The sequence below is a fragment of the Stegastes partitus genome, unplaced genomic scaffold (assembly GCF_000690725.1).
Source record: "Stegastes partitus isolate 25-593 unplaced genomic scaffold, Stegastes_partitus-1.0.2 Scaffold45, whole genome shotgun sequence".
In the NCBI taxonomy this organism is placed as follows: domain Eukaryota; kingdom Metazoa; phylum Chordata; class Actinopteri; family Pomacentridae; genus Stegastes; species Stegastes partitus.
This window is the reverse complement of record NW_007577776.1, coordinates 1,187,762-1,204,753: the sequence shown is the minus strand read 5'-3', so window position 1 is coordinate 1,204,753 and position 16,992 is coordinate 1,187,762. Positions and strand designations below refer to the sequence as shown.

Below are 16,992 nucleotides of genomic sequence, written 5' to 3'. Positions count from 1 at the left end.
CGACAGCTTCACCAACCACTGCTGCACCAACCACTGCTGCGCCGACAACTGCTGCACCAACAACAGCAGCACCAACCACTGCTGCACCAACAACAGCTGCACCAACCACGGCTGCTCCAACCACTGTGGCACCAACCACTGCTGCACCAACAACAGCTGCACCAACCACTGCTGCACCAACCACTGCTGCACCAACAACTTCTGCACCAACCAGTGCTGCACCAACAACTTCTGCACCAACCACTGCTGCGCCAACAACTTCTGCACCAACCACAGCTGCACCCACAACTGCTGCACAAACAACAGCTGCACCAACAACCACTGCTGCAACAACAGTTTCCTTGACTACAATTTCCAGTGATGCATGTTGTATCAAACTGGCTGTGATCCATCTGCTTCTTGGACTTCTCATCTTCACCATCTCTTAGAACACAGAGAAAGCTGTGACTAAGCACTTGTGTGTCAACCAAAAGATTCTGAAAGGAACCTTTGAAACTTGACCCTGAGTTTATTTCTCACTGCCTTCCCTAGTTAGCAGGTAAACGCTGTGACATTCATGTTTAACAATCTGGATGATGTTGAGGTGGGAAAATTAACTGATAATGATAGCGACATGTACTGGCTTAATCAATATTTGACAGAATGTTTCATACTTTCACATCAGCTATTTAATGTGTTCCAATGTGATCGGATACCTTTATCTCTATTTATTTTTATTTATGTGTCTAAATGTATTTATTCATGTGTGTTCTTTCATCATTGTTTGAACATTAATTGTCACCTATATGCCTTGATGAATAGGCTAAATTAATTAAATTAAACACAACGGTGGGTAAATCCACATTAAACCTTTGTTCTGCTGGTCTTATTCAAAAAAGAGGACAGTACAATAATCAGTAATTATTGATAATTATTGAGATCAAACTTTCTATCGTGATACCTTTTTCAGTTATATTGCCATGTCTGTTAAATACAGTGTCTGTTTTTTTGAAGGCTTAATTCATTTGTGAACATGCAAAAATATGTAGAGGTTTTTGATTTGGACACAGCTTAATCTGGGATCCATTTCACAAAGCAGCTGTAGTGACAACTCTGAGTCTGTTAACCCTGAAATGAAGGAAACTGAGTTTTCCGTTTCACAAAGGGAGGTAACTCTAACTAGAGACAGACGGCTAACTCTAGCCTGTTTCACAGAGAGAGCTAACTTAAGAACTCAGTCAGTTTCCATAGTAACAGACTCTATGATCCTAACCTGGTCAGTTTCCATAGCAACAGACTATGACCCTAACCTGGTCAGGACCAAATTTTTCTCAATGAACCTTGAGTTTCTCTCTGTCTCTGCCCTCTTTCAGCACCCATGGTATTTGAGTTCCTCATTAATTAATTAATTAATTAATTAATTAATTAATTAATTCAGTCCCTCAGTCAGCAGGCCAGTTTTGGCGTAGCCTCGTTCTGCTGTCTGTCAGAAATCATTAAAACAATCAGAGCTAGTAGGCTGTATCAGAAGTCCATTAGACACAGTAGGTGGAGACTTTTTCCACTAGCATGTCCTTCTGATCATGATCCCGTGGATGAAGGTGCAACATTATTGCGCAGAGAATTAAATGTTGGTCTGGAGATGGTTATCAGACCACCATAGATGTTCTAGCATTTCCAGACAGTTCTCTTTTTAAGCGTCACTATTTCACGTCACAGTCCATTATCTACATACAACCTGATCCGTTCTTACATGTGCAGCATCACCAACCGTAGTCATGCTCTCACATCCCAGCAGACACTGTGTGTTGTGCTGTGTTTCTTTGCAAATGGAAGTTTTTTGTACAATGTGGTAGATGCAGAGCACCTGAGTAAGGCACCTGTATGCAGGGCAGTCAGAGGAGTGGCCTCGCCCGGAACCGGCTTTTACCATCTCTGTGGTTTTCCCTGGACATTCATTCACAGACTGTGTTGATATTGTACCAAAGAGAAGTATGACATAATCATAAATAAAAAGGAATAAAAAGGACCTGCAGTATCTCTCTGACACACCGCGGGTGAAGCAGCCTGTTACTTAGGGGGCTGTCCAGTGTTGTTAAGGTCTCCTGCAGAGGGTGGGATGTGACAGCTTAGCTATCATCCTCCTGTCTCCCACCACCTCCAACGGATTGAGGGGACATCCCAGGACAGAGCTGGCCTTCTTTACCAGTTTGTTCAGTCTCTTCCTGTCTGCTGCAGAAATGCTGCTGCCTCAACATACAACTACACAGATGTAGCGTAACGGCCTCTTACAGCTGGAACCAGGAAGTTAGAATATGTAGCAAAACTACACTTTACAATTAAAATTGCACTCGTTTAAAATCAGGGGTACCACCAAATAGAATTCAGAAATAAATAATAAATGTTTAAGATTCCAGATGAATATTAATAAATCAATCAAATCTATTTGTGTTGATAAGTCTCTTTACCAAAAGGCATGAACTGACTTCATTGACTTCCAGTTCCCAAACAAAGAATACAGAGTTGAACCGACATTACACAGAATGTTTGTAGTACTAAATAAACCAACAAAAACCAACAATGACATAACAACAACAAACAGCAAATAAATGAATCAATGACAGACTAACTGATCATCACTGGAAGCAGCTAGTAGGGCAGTGATCAATTTAGAAATGCTTTGGAATTGAGCAACCAATCATAATATCTAAATTCATCTATTTAGCAGAAGGAGAATGATACCTATGTAGCCTTTGTAGGAAGTGGAGGGAGGCTGTGATGCTGTGATGATGTGCTGTATGAGCTAGTTCAGGAACACAGACAGGACAGCATCTTTACATCGTTGTGTGCCAAAGTAAAAATACTAAGAATCAAAGCTCAGTTCTAAAAACAATGTTCGTTCTGTCCAAGTTTAAGTAAAACATGGAAATTGTTGTGGTAGAAATGTGCTCTGGGCAAAGTGACAATCACCTAACCGTAAGCCTCTTTTCATAAAACAGTAAATGCTGTTAAGTGTCACAATTGTGCAGAATGCTGTCGGTGTTCCGTTTGTCCACTAGACGGAGCTCTGACTCCATTCAGTCGTCAGGCCTCACTGTGTCTCCTCAGTAGTGCAAGAGCAAGCTGCAGCCAGAGCAGTTCAGAAACGCCGTTTGATGAAAAGGCACAATTTTTGGTATGAGTCATCATCAACGTCTAAAGCAGGGGTCGGCAACCTTAAACACTCAAAGAGCCATTTGGACCCGTTTTCCACGGAAAAGAAAGCACCAGGAGCCACAAAACCCTTTTGACATCTAAAATGAAGACAACACTGCATGTATTGTTTTTACGTCAATGCTATATATGTATATGTGTGTTGCATTTATGAAATCAAGAAACTGCTACAGAGGAAACAAATTTTTATTTCTGCAACAAAAACATTTTGAACTCAAAAAAAAAAAAAAGAGTTGAAGGTTGGTTTCAAATAAAATACTCAGTGTCTATTTGAGTCCTCCTATATATGAAATAAAAAGCCGGTCTTAAATTATCCACCTGCAACAAACTAAAAATGCCATCTGGTTGTCCTGCTGACTGCAGCTGGACTGCTGACCAGACTGCTGATGGACTGTGAGCGCTTTAGGACGGGAGGAGCTCACAGCAGACCGCTGCTTGCTGAGGACAGGAACGACACTACGATGCATGTTTTAATGTCAGAGTCTCCAAAACACCAGAAAAGTCTCGAGTAACACCAGAAAGAGTCGCTAGATTTGTCGGTAGTCGCATTTGACAAAAAAGTCGGCAAGAGGATTTGGAAAGTTGCCAGATTTAGCGAGAACGTCATCAAGTTGGCAACACTGCGTGTGCTGCGGATGTTGCACATCGTGTCGCACATTGTGAGGCATATTTTGAGCGACAAAAAAAAAAATTAAGCACATTTTCTTTTAATGTTACAAGTTCACAGCACTCTTCAAATTTAGAATTACATTTTAAAAACTAACGAGCTAAAATAAAATACATTTAAATTAAAATGCTCATTATTTATTTTCAAAAGGCTACAAGGAGCCACAGCAGAGGGATGAAAGAGCCACATGCGGTTGCCGACCCCTGGTCAAAAGGCTCATGTCACCACATTTGAGGTCAATACGGTCAACCGGCTAAAAATAGCACATGAAAGTGTAAAACATGTTCTTTCCTATTGCCAGCAGGTGGAGCTATGACTGTGAATGGATATTGGCATATGGGTTTCATCAGGACAGGACTGTGATCAAGTTTGTAGTCTGAGGCAGATTGGAGCATGTACAAGGTCGTATGCTTCTTTTGTCATGGTGAATCATCACAATTCAGAGGGCCGCCATTGCCACGCCCCTTAACGAAATGCAGAGCTTTTGATAACTTTTAATCACCAAGCCCTCTTGTATGTGCTGGCCAAATTTGAGGCGTGTAGGAGTTAACCCCTAGGAAGTGTTTGCTCTTGAATATGACAAAAATCTCAAAAAAATTGCAGTTATTTTACAATGGTGGACTTCCTGTTGAGTTTATGGTATGGGTCCAAGAGGCTTTTTTGTGCGTCCTGATGTGTTACATGCCTACCAATTTTTGTAAACGTCAGTTAAACGTCCTGCGAGGGCTAATTAATAAATGAGATTTGGATAAATTGATGCAGGGGGGCGCTATAGAGCCATTTTCGCGTTGAGCCAATAGTGACTCGTATGCCAATTTTGGCGCGTTAATGAACATTCCAAAGCTGTCAAAAATCCTTTCCATGTTGTGAGGAATGGCCACTAGCAGCTGGGAGGACGAGGCTGAAGGCCAAGTATGCTACTATGAAAAGTTTTTATTATTTGCTCTTTTTTTCCCCAATCATCAATAAAAAAAAGTTTTCTCTGGAGCATGTGTTGCTTCAACTGGTAGCAGTTCTCTGACAGCCCTTTTAAAGCATACCACCAGGAAACTTAACCTGCCACCACAAACACAGGGAGGTTACATTCTTCATCGAAATTGAATACTTTGTTTAACATTTTTATAAAGCATTTTTAAATATAGCAAAATATCTTTACAAACATTAACTTCAATAAATAATGAATATATTTACAGTACACCCACAAAACCATAAATAAACGCCTAAAACTCAAACAAAACACCCCCACGCCATTTCATCCTGTGGTCGCTCCCAGAACCTACAACACAGTGCTCGGACCCCCGGGACGCATTTGCCCGAACACCCTGCCGGACCGGAAGCACAAGGACAGGTACGTTACGCAACACACACACATTTAACACTGCACTAAACATTTATGCACTCCGCTACACTCATCCATCGCACCATAAAGAATGCACAAACACACACACACACACACACACACACACACACACACACACACACACACACACCTCCATTATCAAGACCAATCAATTCCACATATGTAATGATAACACTGGTGCTTTGCTTTACAGGTGACCGTCAATCACCCATGAGTGACCGCTTCTGCGTCTGAAAGGCGAACCACGCATTCAATCAATAATTACCATCAATTATGAACTGTGTGTAAATGTCTGCTTGTTTTTATGTGCAAAATGGTTAATAAAGTGCCTGTTTACAGTGCAAAAGTTTCACCAAAGTGCATATGTGCGTTATTAAAGTACTCCGTGTTCTCTAAAACCCCAGTGCTATTGACAAACTGCCCGTAATGAAGTACCTCTTCATTACACGTGTCACAGCAACTATGCGTCGCCATGGCAACATGTTGCTTGAAAATGCAAAACCTTCGCACTGTAGCATCGTGGGAAGACTTAGCTGACCAATTATAAGAATGATATCACAAAGTTTGAAGCAATGGCACATGTAAGTGTAATGCCTCAAACAGCCTGTTACCAATAGATGGCACTATGACTGTGAATGGATTTGGGCATATGGATGTGATCAGGACAGCACTGTGATCAAACATGGAAAGTTTGAGGCAGATTGGAGCATGTACAGGGTAGTTACACAGTACTTCCTCTTTCATGGCGAAGGATCAAACATCAGAGTCACCGTGGCCACGCCCTTTGACCTTTGCAGATGACTTTGATAACATGTTACCTTCAAGGTGTATTCTACGTGCTACCCAAATTTCAGTGCTCTGTGACTTACCCCCTAGGAGGAGTTAGCTCTGGGTGGACAAACAAACAATCCATTATGGCGGACTTCCTGCTGGGTTTAGTGTTGTATGTTTGACTGAAACTTTATTGAAAACGTGTTACAAAGAACAGTGTGGAGCAGAGGAAACAGTGCCATCCATTGGTAAAATTACTGCATTACAACACTCCCACTTAATTTTTCCAATGGTATTTAGAACCATTAAATAATAATACAGAGCCGTGCTCTCCTTCATAAAATGACAAGAAAATACATTTAAACATCAAAAAGCCTTACCTCCCCCTTTTGTTTTGTTGTTTTACTGAAACCTTTTTTCACAAGGTTTGTCAGACTTGCTTTGACCAGATAACGTTCAGTGTTAACCGGTCAAGCACAAACAATCACTCTTACATAGGAAGAAGTCCGATCTCTCCCCTTAGTTTTTCAAACTTCTGTTTGGTCAAAGGCTTTGTCAAGATGTCTACTTTCGTGTCATTTGTTGGTCAGTATTGCAGTTCTATTTGTCCATTCTGCACACATTCATGGATGTAGTGGTAGCGAATGTCTTTGTCAGGGGTATTCAATTAAAAGCCACTGAGGTCCAGTTATTAAAAGTTCCTCCAAGTAAAAGGTCCAAATCGAAATCCAGTTTGTGTCTTATAGCCTTCCAATAAGCAGACAGCCTAAAAGCCACTGCTTCACGGGACTCTGGTGCCAGATGATTGTGATACATCACTTGTGGTACCGTCAGGCCATAGCAGTGTTTCCAAACTTTTGTGTTCCCTGCTAAACATTTTTCGAGTCACGAGCAATGTGGATGTTCTCTCTGTGTTTCTCCAGCGTCCTCTCCGCCGGCTCCAGCGCCCAGCCGTCCGCCCTTCACTCCAGCTTCCCCTTCCACGGCATCACGAGTCTGGTTCTCACCTTTTCATGGACACCAGCACGAGAAAACCTCGACACGGGCACCTTCACGGAAAAACCTCCACACCACCCCCAGCACGGAAAACTCTCCACACAAGCACCGACACAGAAAACCCCCTCCTGCACCGCCACTGCAACCTGCGCACCAACCCCGGATTCCTCACCTCCCTCCTGGTGCTCCTCACTCCCTAGTTTTCCAAAAAATTAACCTGTTCCTCCCATCATTTCCCGTCTCCCTTTCGTTTTGGGTCCAAGACACACACCTGGTGGCCACGGGCCGTCACACAAATAACCCTTGTATCTCTTAAATTAAAGAGGTCCCAGCCTAAAGAACTGAAGACCTCCACTTCAAGTAAAAAAGTCAACATTTTCAGAAAACAATAAATAAAAGGTTTTGTTTGCACGTTGCTGGGCTGTAAATGTGCGTCAGCTCGGACTTCGGGGAATAAATTTGCTGAAAAGAGCTGTGCTTTGTTTTGTAATGGTGCTTCACGTTGCCACTTTCAGTTAATGCCACTATTTCAGAGCATATGAGGCACACTGGTTGTGAACTGCCTGACAGAAGAGTGAACATACATTTCTCCGTCCACTCATCTTCAAAGCAACAGTTTTCCTCATCAACCTTCCCTCTTTTGAAGCAAGCCATGTGTCATCAATGCTGTCATCACTGTCTCTTCCTCTCTACTGTGCTGTATAGGCAGCGCAAAGTGGCAGTGGCAGCGGCAGCGAGCTGTGGAGGTGCGCTGGCCGTGCAGGGTAACCAAACGATTTGATTGGCTCAACTGAGTGGAGCTATTGTCGTATTAACTGGAGTAGCAGCACCCGTTGTCTATAGCCAAAAATGCTCCATGAAAATCTATTCTCGTGACTTTATCAGAGATTGGTCACAGGTCCGGACAGAACCATCACTCGGTCCGGATCCAGACTGAGGTCCGCCATTTGGTGATGCCTGGTCTATGTGTTTAGTTCTGGAGTGATCCACTGGATTCTTCGCGATTGTGATGGCTCCTTGGTTATCTTCCAGGATCACTGTGGGCGTGGCTTCCATTCCGAGATCACATAGTAAACGTGTCAGCCAGATACCTTCTTGAGCAGCTTGACTGAGTGCGACATACTCAGCTTCTGCTGTTGAAAGTGCAACTGTTGCCTGTTTCTTGCTGAGCCAGCTCACCGCTCCTCCACTCAGTACAAACATGTTACCTGTTGTTGAACGGCAGTCATCCTGATCACCAGCCCAGTCAGCATCTGAGAATCCGGTCAAAGCTCCAGAATTTGACCACTCATACTTGAGAGCAAGGTTCACTGTCCCCTTCAAGTATCTAAATATCCTCTTCACAGCAGTCAGATGTGCAGCATCTGGATTTGCGTTAAACTGTGACACAGCACTCACAGCTTGAGCTGTGTCTGGTCTTGTGGCCATTGCAGCATACAGCAGACTTCCAACCACTGACTGATAGTTTTGTTGGTCTACTGACTTGCCAACACCATCACTTTTCTTCAGTTTGACGTTGGCATCAGCAGGAGTTGCTACAGGATTTGTATTATCCATTCCATATTTCTATTGAGAGCCGCTTTGAGCTCGTTCATGCTCTCAGTCGACTCTGTTATGAGAATGAGATCATCCATGTGAACTGCTAACATCTCCAGCTCTTGTCTTGATCTCACAAACACACACGGGTCTGATGTGCTCTTTTTGAATCCAAGCTCCATCGTGAACTCTGTGAAAGCCTTGCTCCAGCACCGAGGAGACTGCTTCAGTCCATAGATTGACCTTTTCAGTTTGCACACCAGGTGTTCCTGCCCTGGTTTGATGTATCCCTCTGGCTGCTCCATGTAGACTTCTTCCTCCAGGTGTCCACATTGAGGAATGCAGTTACGACGTCCATCTGATGCACATGTAGATTGTTTAGAATAGCAAAGGACGGTAATGTACAAACAGAGCTGAATCGTACCGCTGGTGAAAATGTCTCATCACAATCAGCACCACACAGCTGTGAGTAGCCCATGGCGACGAGTCTGCACTTGTATCTCTCCACTCGTTCATCACTATGATGCTTGACTTTGAACACCCATCTTGATCCTACTGTCTTTCTTTCTCTTGGTAAATCCACTAAGTCCCACTTCTCATTTTCCAGCAACTCCTCGTATTCCAAATCAGCCACCTCCTGCCATTCCCTTGCATTTGAACTCATCATCGCTTCTTTCATTGTGAGTGGCTCTGTCACACGATACATGCTGGCATGATGATCAACAATAACTGTATCTGCAGACTCATCATATCCATATCTCCTTGGAGACTTTCTGATTCTGCCAGTGTCATCAGGAGTGACTTCACCTTGTGTTTCACTCTCATCTATTTCCATGGTTATCTCGTCCTTTGAGCAGAGAACTTCTGCTTCCTGATTCCAGTCAAAGTTTGTTTCACTGAAAATGACATCACGATGGATTAGAATCCTCCTTTTCTTTTCATCATAAAGGCAATAGCCCTTGGCATTATTTGCATATCCCACAAAAGGAAGCTTCACAGCGTTCTTGTCCAGTTTCCGTCTCTCTTCATCTGGGATACGTGCATAAGCAGGACATCCAAACACCCTCATGTGACTTATGTCAGGTTTTTTCCCACACCATCTCTCCTCCTTGGCGGAGATAATTAAGCTGAGAGAGGGCAGCTTGTGGGAGGAAGCCCCCCCAAAAAAACCTTGCAAACCCTTAGACTATTATGTCATGCATCTAAGCTGCAGTGCCTTTGTGATCTTTGAGAACAGTCCCTTTGAAATATTTTGGCAGCACTGGATATCCCAAACGGAAGGCGTTTGAAAAAGTACCTTCCAAAAGGTGTGATGAAGGTTTTAAGTCTGGCACTGTCATCATCGAAAGGGATTTGCCAGACTCCGGTGGCAGCATCCAATCGTGAGAATGTACTTGAAGCAGCCAGATTTGGGAGTATATCATCATGAGTGGGTAAGATGTATTTTTTTCTCTCCACAGCTTCATTGAGGTGATTCAGACCAACACATATTCTCAATCTGCCATATATTTTCTTGGTACTGGTACCACTGGTGCATACCATTCTGTTGGTTCTGTTATCTCTTCAATAACCCCACATTTGACCATTTGTTGCAATTCCTCCTTGACTTTAGAGTCTCGGCACGCTGCCATAATGGAGTGTGGTGTTGCTCCCCATTTCACTTTAGTTTTCACTGGGGTTATTTTTAAGTGTCCTGTGTGCTCGCAGGGTGGGCTTGACACCTCCTCCACTCGCTGTATAAGGCCAATGGCCACTGACGCTGATCTGCTGAGTAGGTTGTTTACTTCAGGGCCATCAACAACATGTATGTGGAAACAGTACCTCCTCCCTTTGTAATAAGTGAAGGTTTTGAATTCACCTTTGTTTGTAAGCCTTCCTCCTGGGCAATCCAATACAGCTAATGAATACTCTAGCTTTGGCCCTATTTTAAGAGTGTTTGAGGTGTGCTGAGAAATAACTCTAGTGTCTGCTCCACTGTCTATTTTGAAGCCAACATCACTGCCCTGGATGTGTAGCGTTCTTGGTCATGACTCGTTAGAGTCCTGCACTGTAAGTGATCCTAAGAAAAATGTTTCAGGTTCACCTGCATCTGCATCTCCATCTGAGTCCGTATTAAGCATGTCACTGACTTGTAATGTGCAACATGCTACTGCATAATGGCCTTTCTTACCTGGCTGCGCACACATCGCTCCTGCTGTGCTGCTTGCCACAACTTGAACATTTTCCTCTGGCTTTTTTGCAACAGTGCTGCCTGGAGGAGCTGAACCGGTTCTCTCTTCTCTGTGGTTTAAAGGCGCCACTTTTTGGTGGCCCAGAGTAGCCGCCAGTTCGACCAGATGGGCGACTCCGTGTCACCTCACACAACACTGCGGCTCCGCTCTGCTGCTCGGACACGTGCTCAGATTGCCTGGCGACTCTGCATGCATTTTCCAAGGTTATATCCGACATCATTTGCAATCTCAGTGATAACTCTTCACCCAGAATTCCAATCACAAGCCTGTCTATTATGTTTTCATCTTTAGTGGCTCCAGAATCAGTTCATGTAAATTGTGGACATACTCCTCCACGCTCTCGCCGGCTTTCTGTGCTCTCTGATGAAACCTCGCCATCTTGTGAATCACGTTTACTTTAGGCACGAAGTATTTGTCCAATTTGTCCACTATGATATCGTAGTTATTTTCATCAGTGGCATTTGGTAGACAAAAGTTTTGTCGATGTGCTCAGCTTCGCTCCCGAGTGAGTACAGCAAGGTACAGACCTGTACTTCCTCTTTGTCCAGCTTGGTGGTGATTCTTTACCTGTGGAATCTCTTTTTCCAGTCAGACCACAGCTCTGGATGGGCAAAATCAAACTTGTTCAGGGGGAAGAAATGGACACAACTATAAGACATACAAATCTACAAAACTAAAAAGATACAGAGGATGAACAGACACAAACAACTGCACGGGCGTACAAAAATACCTACAAAGGGGTGAGCGTGTCTTTAGGTCTTCCTATGCAAAAGGTCTGGGGGCTGTCGCATAACTTTTCCATTCAGACTATTTGCACGAACAGTAGCTATTTGTTATTTCATAGTGGAATATTTTAAGTTGTTTATCAAACCAAGGAAGCAGAAAAACAATTAACAAACACTGTATTATTTGTCCAGGACCAGGAGAGTCTTTACTTTCAAACGTAAATAAACATAAGTTGGTTAAAGCTTTAGTTCAGTGATAAATTTAAACAGTTAAGCAAACAGAGACATTGTCTTGAAGCTTCAGGTTTAGAAACCTCCGTAAGGTATCAGTCTGAACAGGGAAAGTGTGTCTCTTCCCACCGATGAGTGGTTCACTGAAGCATCCTGGCGCCCCCTGGTGACCATATTAGAAAGTTACCACATCATTCCAACATAGCTTCCCTGATAAGCCAAGTCACTGCTTCTTAAGTCACAACAGGAGATGACGTAGATATTCCTATAGATTAACCTCAAAACCCAAACACTGACAAAGCTTCTTGATGTGGCGATGGTCTTCATTTATCTTTATTTTTTTCTAATTTAGATTTATTATTGTTGAATTGGTAAAATAAAGATGATCGATTTGTGAAGCTTTAAGGTTATTAGGAAGGAAGTTTCGTACAGTTAAAAAATTAACTTTTTTTTTTTTTTTTTTTTAAATAACCACCTTCGAATGCTTTAAATCAAACTGGTCACAAAATGTTAATGAACTTAATATTCTTTATATAATTTTAATGAATATTTAAGAAATGTATTTACATATAATAGTCTCAATTTCATAGAAAAATAGGAATAAACTAGTTTTATGCATAGAAATTGTTTTTACGCGACTAAAAGGTTACATTCAGGCTATTTAAAGGTTCCAGTGTATTTCTGCCTGGTGTGTTTTCCACACATCTTGCTGTTGTAACTCTGATGCCTTTTCTGCTTCTGTTTAAGAGATTCAGGGACTCACACAAAACTATTACGTCAGTGTAATCGTGCTTTTTATCCCATTTATTGTTTTTAGGACAATCATTTGGTGTATACATGTAATTCTGAACACAAAATGAAAGCTACTGAGGCTACAAAAGAAAAATGCTGCCGCAGGAATCAAATCATTCCAACTACAGATGACTTTCTACCAATTCAAGATCACAATTACCTTGTCAGAAAACCAAACTTGTAAAAGAATTGACTGATTGACTAAACTATTCTTAGGTGCCAAAACAAAACCATTCCTTTTGCTAGTCCACACATGAGGTACTATGGAGGATGCTGATCCACTCTGTAATGAATACAGCGTAGAAACCTAGAGCTGCTAAAGGAAGGAGAGTCTCAAACAGTTCACAAACATTGGAATAAATCAAAGTTAACATTAGCGGCATCTTAATTTATATCTATTATTTAAATGAAACAAAATGAAAGACTCGTCATGACCTACATCAGTCGCTCCATGAAAGTGCACCACGTGGTCTGTGACTTGTTGAATGCTGGTGAAAACTTGGTAGATCTCATTTTACGTATGATGTCTGGCGTGTAACAGTATCGAAGCATTGTGTTTCTATGATTGACAAGCCTGATAAAACAGCAGTATTTCTAGGTTCATAGAATTGTTCGGGTGTCAAAACATGTACTTCATGTACAAGAACCTCAAAGCACCAAACCTGCCCTTCCTGTCTTCCTCCACATGTAGAGTTGTTCACTAACCAACTGATGCAAACTGACTTCATTAGTTGGCCAAACTCACTCAATGAGTGGGACTGTATTGTTAGAACACTACATATCGCAGGATTTCACGTGTAATTGAACAGTGCGCTTGTGCAAGGGCCCGTCGGGTGACATTAAAGGTGAATAATTCTGTCGGATTGCTCAGTCGGATAATACGCCGTTATCCTTATTTGTGACATAAAATGTCATGTTGGAGTCGGAATCCAAGGCTGTCGGTATGTTAAGGCTGTTTTTATGGGTTCCGTTCATTTTTCCTAAAACCTGTCGGTTAGCAAGGTTTAGGATCGTTAAAGGTCAGATTATCGAATCACGACTGGATATACAATACTAATAGCAAAGCCTGTAAATGGTATGTCAGTGAAAGTGACAGTCTTAAAGATCTGCGTTTCATTCTATTGTGATGACTGATGAATGCATGTGTGTTTTTGGAACCTCAAATCTCAGAGCTCCTGGGCACCCCTATAGCTCACCTGGTTGAGTGGGCGAAGCACAAACAGGGGCTGTAGTTCCCTGACGCAGCAGTCGTGAGTTCGACTTCCGCTCACGACAGTTTGCTGCAGGTCCTCCCCTCTTTCCTGTGTCACTCTCTCACTGTTCTATCCAAAAAAATAAAAATCTCCAACATCCCAACATTTCTGCCACAAGACATTCAAAGTCACCACATATGGAAGCTTAGTCTCTTGTGACGTTTATAATAATTATGTCTTAATGTTTTGGCAGGAACTTCAGCACAGAAACTCCAGTTACACTGTCAATCCGAGGACTTTCATATAACTCCATCACTGGGTCATCGGTCAGTCACCACTGTGTTACCTCACTTGATGACTAAACAGACTTTAATTTAAATGAATATCTTGAGATTACTACTTTAAGTAAAAGTATGTGTAAGTATTGTGAGGATAATGTACTTAAAGCAAACATAATCAGAAATTAACCCTGTGGTACAGTATCATCAGACTGTTAGAATGCATTGATGCCTGGAAAACTTTGTACTTTGTTACATTTAGGAAGTTAAAAAATCAGTTTAACAGGTTAATTACTATTTTCTATTAAAAACAAATACTTAATAGACTTTCCAACTTGTTTCATTGACATGACAGATGAGTGCAGCGAACCCTGCAGTGTTTCCTCCCAACCAAAGGGCTGGTTCCTGTGTTTCAGCTGTGTTACTTCTTCCTGTCTATCTTGCTCCTCATAGCCTTGACATCCACTGAAGCAGAGGCAGCGGCGGCTTTGGCCTTTTCCTCCCTCTCCTGCTGCCACAGGATGATGGGACGGATGCCTGGACTGTGGCTGTTGGCATTTTGCTGCAGCTGGGCTGGACTGGGGTGGAATAAGAAACATGATGAACTCAAGATGATCATAAAAAGACACCCTCACAGTTGTTTTTGTTTCACATCTTTCCAACATATCAATTTTTAAAAAGACATAAAAGGGGAACATTTGCAAAGGTGTTAAATACTTTTTATAAGCACTGTACTTGTTTGCTGCTGTATTTATGTGTACAATCTTCCCAACATGGCCAAATGAATACCTGCAGGTTATTTCATACAAAATGTTTCTATTTTGTATGAACTGAAGATGTTACATTTCAAAGCTCCATTTCATTAATATGCACAAGTACATTTTCAGAAGACAATGAATGTATTTTCCATTGCAGTTTTTTCTACAGTTTCTTGTTTTGTTTTTCACCATTTTTCTCATGAAGCCTCCTATCTTGTTGATACCTGCTGTAATGCCTCTTAAGAGTATAAAACCTTTCTGGTAGCTGGAAGCTACATGAAGTGTTTGTGTGAGTTTGGGCTTAAAACGCCATGATCATGGGGACAAACAACAAGCATCAAAAGCATCACAAGCATATTTTAAAGCCTTTTCTACATGTACTAGATTGCCAAGCACCGTAATACATGTGTTACTTTAACTCTGTGTAACTTTAAAGGAAGTTTGTTCTGTTTCTGACAGGATCTTAGCTCTTTGACACAAATAAATGACTTGTCTGTCATATTTTCTCTGCACTGTGACCTTTGACGGGTGTTTGTTCTTAACTTTTGTACTGTTATTTCTGCATTACGGTTTCTGAATTGGTGTTGTGGGTGTAACATCTAAACACTGACTTTGGCAACTCTCACATTTGGATTCATCATCAAATGGACTTGAGACCACATTTAAGTAATTTTCTAACGACAACTGTACATCTGGTCTACATTGAATGTGACTATTTGCTTCATACTTTTGTCCACTTTGACTCAGACAAAGACACGGTGGAGCTGAAGTTGTAGCTATGAATGAATCAGTGTTCCCCATTCTGTTTTGTACTCTGCTATTGATATGTTGGTTTGTTTTTTTATATATGCTGTACTTGTAAAGATCATGTATATCATGGCAGCTTCCAGTGACTGGTTCTTTCAGAAATGTATTAAAGGTCTTCTGGAAACATGACAAAATCTGCTGGATCATAGATAAACATACAACAGTGTAAATATCTGGGTAAATGTCCTTTAATGGTCATTTCCACCAGTCTAGTTCTTCTGGTGTCCGTCCACCAGCTTCTGGTTCATCTTTGACTCCTCTGGACAGAATTGCTGCAGCTCAACTAAACTTGTTGTCTTTCTGATTCAGACTTGTTTCTTCATCAGTCCACAGGTTCTGGATGGTTTCAGTCAGGACTTTGGGGAGACCAGTCTAGAACCTTCATTCCAGCCTGATGGAACCATTTCTTTACCACTTTGATGCGTGTTTGGGCTCATTGTCTGGTTGGAACATCCAACTGTGTCCAAGACCAACCTTCTGCTGATGGTTTCAGGTTTTCCTGAACAATGTGGAGATGATCCTCATTCTTCATTGTTCCACTGACTTTGTGTAAAGCTCCAGTTCCACCGGCAGCGGAACAGCCTCAGAGCCACCTCCATGCTTGATGGTAGGTTTGATGTTCTTGGGGTTAAAGGCCTCACCTTCTCTCCTTCAGACATGTTTCTGCTCAGTGTTTGTTCCATCTGACCACAGAACTTTCCTCCAGAAGGCCCTTTCTTTGTCCATGTGACCAGCAGGAGACTTCAGTGGTGCTTTAAGGTTCTGCTTCTGGAAGAAGAACTTCCTTCTTCATCAGCCTTTCAGCTCATGTTGATGTCAAACCATGTGGACACTGACAGCTGTGTTCCAGCAGCTTCTGGTTCATTCAGAGCTGCTTTCTGCTGATTCCTGGTTGACTCTTGACCATCCTGACCAATTGTCTCTCAGCAGCAGGTGATGGTTTGTAGATCCATCCATCTCTACACCTTAATCCTCACTAGGGTCGTGGGGGCTGGATTCTATCCCAGCTGACTCAGGGTGAAGGCCGGTTCACCTGGACAGGTCACCAGTCTATCACAGGGCTACACTTAGAGACAACCAAGCACACTCACATTCACACCTACGGACAATTTAGAATCACCAATTGACCTCAACATGTTTCTGGACTGTGGGAGGAAGCCGGAGAATCCGGAGAGAACCCACGCTGAACGCAGAAAAGCCATAGACTGTATAAAAGATGGACGTAGCTACCGTGACGTCACCCGTTGGTTTCTGCACTGAGAACATGAAGTCAGGGTTTTGCTACTTCCTGGTTGACATCTTGGATTTTTGGAGCCAGTGACTCAAAAATCGTTGGAGGGGGGCGGAGCCATAGGAGCAGCGATTGGTCAGACGGATTGAGAGGCGGGCCCTCTCTGCCCGCCCACATTTACCGCCTTCTGCTCGCTTCATCTGTATGGTCGCTGCCGACTGTCA

The 16,992-nt window shown here is 42.4% G+C and overlaps 1 protein-coding gene across 1 annotated transcript in view; it reads right to left on the bottom strand.

Moving 5' to 3' along the window:
- The window catches only part of LOC103375996 (keratin-associated protein 4-4), a 21,111-nt gene extending 13,069 nt beyond the window's left edge, over positions 1-8,042 (bottom strand). The window contains exon 1 of the mRNA XM_008306327.1: positions 7,864-8,042. Within this exon, the coding sequence (XP_008304549.1) occupies positions 7,864-8,042 (179 nt within the window). The remainder of the gene's footprint in view (positions 1-7,863) is intronic.
- Between the last annotated feature and the right edge of the window lie 8,950 nt (positions 8,043-16,992).